This window comes from Nicotiana tomentosiformis, chromosome 11, assembly GCF_000390325.3.
Source record: "Nicotiana tomentosiformis chromosome 11, ASM39032v3, whole genome shotgun sequence".
In the NCBI taxonomy this organism is placed as follows: domain Eukaryota; kingdom Viridiplantae; phylum Streptophyta; class Magnoliopsida; order Solanales; family Solanaceae; genus Nicotiana; species Nicotiana tomentosiformis.
The window spans coordinates 4,618,489-4,623,585 of record NC_090822.1 but is presented as its reverse complement, the minus strand read 5'-3'; the positions used below and the strand labels follow the sequence as shown (position 1 = coordinate 4,623,585).

The 5,097-nt window shown below is 42.4% G+C and overlaps 2 protein-coding genes across 2 annotated transcripts; both read left to right on the top strand.

Annotated features, from left to right (window-relative positions):
* Window positions 1-875: 875 nt before the first annotated feature.
* Window positions 876-1,919, top strand: LOC138900999 (uncharacterized). The gene has a single exon (XM_070188725.1). The coding sequence runs from the start codon at window positions 876-878 to the stop codon at window positions 1,917-1,919; it is 1,044 nt and encodes a 347-aa protein (XP_070044826.1).
* Window positions 1,920-2,276: 357 nt separating this feature from the next.
* LOC138900998 (uncharacterized) lies at window positions 2,277-2,834 on the top strand. The gene has a single exon (XM_070188724.1). The coding sequence runs from the start codon at window positions 2,277-2,279 to the stop codon at window positions 2,832-2,834; it is 558 nt and encodes a 185-aa protein (XP_070044825.1).
* Window positions 2,835-5,097: the final 2,263 nt, after the last annotated feature.

Here is a 5,097-nt window from a genome sequence, read left to right as displayed (position 1 = left end):
ACAACTGTGCTAAACATGAACTCCAATCCTTTGTGGATTCCTTCACGGGGTACCATCAGATCTAGATGGATGGGGAGGATACTGAAAAGACAGCCTTCATCACGCCATGGGGAATATATTATTATAAAATGATGCCATTTGGTCTGAAGAACGGCGGAGCCACCTACATGAGAGCCATGGCAACTATTTTCCATGACATGATACACTAAGAGATAGAAGTGTACGTGGATGACGTTATCATCAAATCCAAAAGGAGTACGGATCACATAGCGGATCTGAGGAAATTCTTTGATCGGCTTCAAAAATATAACCTGAAACTGAATACTACAAAGTGTGCTTTCGAAGTCCCTGCCGGGAAATTATTAGGATTCATCGTCAGTCGCAGAGGAATTGAGTTAGACCCATCAAAAGTCAAAGTAATCCAAGACTTGTCACCTCCGAAGAATAAGAAAGATGTGATGAGCTTTTTAGGGCATCTTAATTACATCAGTCGCTTCATAGCACAATCAACCGTGATATGTGAGCCGATCTTTAGGATGCTGAGGAAAGATGCTGCAACAAGCTGGACTGAAGAATGCCAGTAAGCCTTCGACAAAATCAAGGAGTATTTATCTAAACCACCCGTTTTGGTCCCACCAGAACCAGGAAGACTCCTGTTGCTTTATTTGTCCGTATTGGATGGAGATTTTGGCTGCGTTCTGGGACAACATGATGAGACTGGAAGAAACGAGCAGGCGATATATTATCTGAGCAAGAAATTCACACCCTACGAAGCTTGGTACTCTTTGCTGGAACGTACCTACTGTGCTTTGACATGGACAACTCAGAAGTTGAGGCATTATTTCTATGCATACACTATATATCTCATATCAAGGATGGACCCGCTAAAATACATCTTTAAGAAACCCATGCCTACGGGTAAGCTAGCAAAGTGGCAAATATTACTGAGTGAGTTCGACATCATCTGTGTATCTCAAAAGGCGATCAAAGGGCAAGCATTGGCAGATCATCTGGCAGAAAATCCCGTAGACAGAGAAAACGAACCATTGAAAACGTATTTTCCCGATGAGGAGGTGTCGTTCGTGGGAGAAGATATCACCAAAGCATATGATGGTTTGAGAATGTTCTTTGATGGAGAAGCAAACTTCAAAGAAGTAGGTATTAGAGATGTCTTGGTATCAGAGACCAGCCAACACTATATGGTATCCGCAAAATTCAGGTTTCCATGCACCAACAATATGGCAGAATATGAAGCCTACATCTTGGGACTCCGGTTGGATATTGACATGAATATTCAGGAGTTGCTGGTAATTAGAGATTCTGATCTTTTGGTGCATCAGGTTCTAGGAGAATGGGCCACAAAGAACACCAAAATCTTGCCATATTTGCATTGTGTACAAGATCTAATCAAAAGGTTCACAAAGATAGAATTCAAACATGTTCCGAGAATTCAAAATGAGTTCGCAGATGCATTGGCCACTCTATCTTCCATGATACAACACCCAGACAAGAACTCTATCGATCCTGTCCCAATAGGAATTCATAAACAGTCAGCTTATTGTGCTCATGTTGAAGAAGTGAGCGATGGAAATCCGTGGTTCCACGACATCAAGGAATATTTGGCAAAAGGAGAATATCCAGAGCACTCTACCCATACTCAGAAGTGCACGCTTCGAAGATTAGCCAACCATTTCTTTCAAAGCAGAGGAATTCTGTATAGAAGAACTCCTGACTTAGGATTATTGCGGTGTGTCGATGCCAAGAAAGCTTCCAGATTGCTCGAGGAAATACATGTCGGAACCTGCGGACCACACATGAATGGTTTCACCTTAGCCAAACAAATACTAAGAGCGGGGTATTTCTGGATGACTATGAAAACAGAGTGCATCAAGTATGTTCAGAAGTGCCACCAATGCTAGATACATTCTGACATGATACGAGTACCACCCAAAGAACTCAATGCAACAAGTTCACCTTGGCCTTTCTCGGCTTGGGGTATGGATGTCATAGGTCTGATCGAGCATGCCGCTTCGAATGGGCATAGATTCATTCTAGTGGCCATAGACTACTTCACAAAATGGGTTGAAGTCGCATCTTATAAATCTGTAATGAAGAAGGTCGTCGCAGATTTTGTTCGGGATCGCATTGTTTATCGGTTCAGAATTCCAAAGTCAATCATCACCGGCAATGCCGCCAATCTCAACAGTGACCTAATGAAGGCCATGTGTGAAACTTTCAAGATCAAGCATAATAATTCCACGGCATACATGCCGTAAATGAATGGAGTTATAGAGGCCGCCAACACGAACATCAAGAATATATTAAGGAAAATGGTAGATAATTACAAGCAATGGCACGAGAAGTTGCTATTTTCTCTGATCGGGTATCATACCACGGTTCGCACATCAACTGGGGCAACTCCTTACCTATTGGTTTATGGCACTAAAGCAGTTATTCCTGCCGAAGTAGAAATCCCTTCTTTGAGAATTATACAGGAAGTCGAGCTCAGCAATGCAGAATGGGTACAGATCCGCTATGAACAACTGGCTCTCATTGATGGAAAGAGAATGAATGCAGTATGTCACGGTCAACTCTACCAGAACAAAATGACAAGATCTTTCAACAAAAAGGTCAGACCAAGGCAATTCACACCGGGACAGTTGGTGCTAAAACGGATCTTCCCACATCAGGATGAAGCCAAAGGGAAGTTCTCACCCAACTGGCAAGGTCCCTACATGGTTCATCGAGTATTAACACGAGGAGCACTCATACTTGTAGGAATGGACGAAGAGATTTGGCCAAGACCTATCAACTCAGATGCAATCAAGAGATAGTATGTTTAGGATTGTTTACATTTCTTCACTTGATGTAACTGAACTACGCTTGACCTGATTCCTATTTAAGAAGGGATATGTAGGCAGCCATATGTGTTCGGTCGCATCTTAATAAAATCTTCATTTTCCCATGGTCAGAAACTAGGGGCAAGATCGCAAGTTTAGTCAACTTCGTCATATGTGGAACGGCTAAAATTATTGCATTTAAACTGGGGCAAAATTTTGAAGGGAGCCCTCAAAATTCTAAGGCAAGGAGGTTGCAATGTCTCTGAAATGTGTCACAGTCACCGGTTCATCTAAATTATTTGATATCACGTACTACATTTCAAATAATTATATTTTCACAAATAATTTGTCAAATGCACGCATATTTTTTCAAAAACTTTGTTTCTATGACAGCCAGACGTTACCCAGGGTAACTCAAATAGGATCTCGAGACATGAGTAAAGTCGAATCAAGGAATCAAGGGTAAGAACCAATCGTCCCCCGCAAAACTCACAATTTTCCTTTGAATGCAGGTACGATAGACACAACAGTAATATTCGCAAATACATACGCACAGCAAAATCACTACCTCCGTGATGACAAGTTGCCAAACGCAAACGCATCAAGCCAAGAAATACTTTACTCTCTCGCAGCTGATCATTGCTTTTCTTGCGTAAGGCTAAGCACTACCTTTCTTTGCATGACACTAAGCATTGTCTCCTCTTCTTGCATGAGGCTAAGCATTGCCTCCCTAATTGCATGAGGCTAAGCACCGCCTTTCCCTGCATGAGACTAAACATTGTCTCCTCTTCTTGCATAAGGCTAAGCACTGCCTCCCTAATTGCATAAGGCTAAGCACTGCCTTTCTCAGCATGAGACTAAGCATTGTCTCCATTTCTTGCATAAGGCTAAGCATTGCCTTCTTAATTGTGTAAGGCTAAGCACTGCCTTTCTTTGCATGAGACTAAGCATTGTCTCCTCTTCTTGCATGAGGTTAAGCACTGCCTCCCTAATTACATAAGGCTAAGCATTGCCTTTCCTTGTATGAGACTAAGCATTGTCTCTCCTCTTTGCATGAGACTAAGCATTGTCTCCTCTTCTTGCATGAGGATAAGCATTGCCTCCCTAATTGCATGAGGCTAAGCACTGCCTTTCCCTGCATGAGACTAAGCATTGTCTCCTCTTCTTGCATGAGGCTAAGCACTACCTCCCTAATTGCATAAGGCTAAGCACTACCTTTCCCTGCATGAGACTAGGCATTGTATCCGTTTCTTGAATGAGGCTAAGCACTACCTCACTAATTGCATAAGGCTAAGCATTGCCTTTCTTTGCGTGAGACTAAATACTATCTCCACTACGCTACCTAAGACCTAGCACTATCTCTTTGGTCACCTAGGACTAAGTGCCGTCCTCATATCACACAAGACTAAGCCTTATCTTGTCTCATCCTCGCATATGACCAGGCATCATATCTTTGTATTTCATGGGCTGAAACATCTCCATTTTGTCCAAAGGCGTCATAGTCCGAAGGCATCATCCTCATAGCCGAGAGACACCATTCCATGTCCTGAGGATCTCTCAAAATTGCACATCATTATTCAAAGGCGTCATAGTCCAAAGGCACCATCCTCATGGATCGAGGACACCATTTCATGGCCTGCAAATCCCTAATCATACGCTTTATGGAACAAAAACGTCATGGTCTAAGGACATCATCCTCACCGTCCAAAGACAACATTCATGGTCCAAAGGGAATTTGCATCATGTTTAAACTTTCGAAATAAACCATATATATATTCGCACGCACCGTGTTTAAAGTTTTGCAGGTAATCCATGAGGTAAACGTTCTACAAACGGGAGCAATCTGCGCTCCGGTTTCCGTTCATAACATTCACATCCTTCAATTGTTTCAAACGTAACCAACTACCAGTAATTGCGTACCTTTTACTCTATGACCGTTCAAATTTCTACCTTGTGACACATCCATAACGTTTCCAATTCACATTCACGACTCCACATAAATTCATCCGATACTATCACACCCAAAAGAACCCTCTCCAAAACATGCAAATATTCCTATAACAACTCCATCGGTTTCATTCACCGTTGGATCCAGAACTACACACGACCTGATTCCCGTAACATCAGGAATATGTAGGCAACTCAGGAACCGGGGTTCAGCCTCCATTCTTCAAATCACATCATTCCTCACTCAATTCGGCCAAACTGGTCATCATTTTCTTTACACGACAACTCTTTCATCATTCTCGGGTAAAGA

Bases quoted from the DNA above. Each gene is read 5' to 3' on its own strand.
- LOC138900998 (XM_070188724.1), top strand. From the start codon at position 2,277: ATGAATGGAGTTATAGAGGCCGCCAACACGAACATCAAGAATATATTA.
- LOC138900999 (XM_070188725.1), top strand. From the start codon at position 876: ATGGACCCGCTAAAATACATCTTTAAGAAACCCATGCCTACGGGTAAG.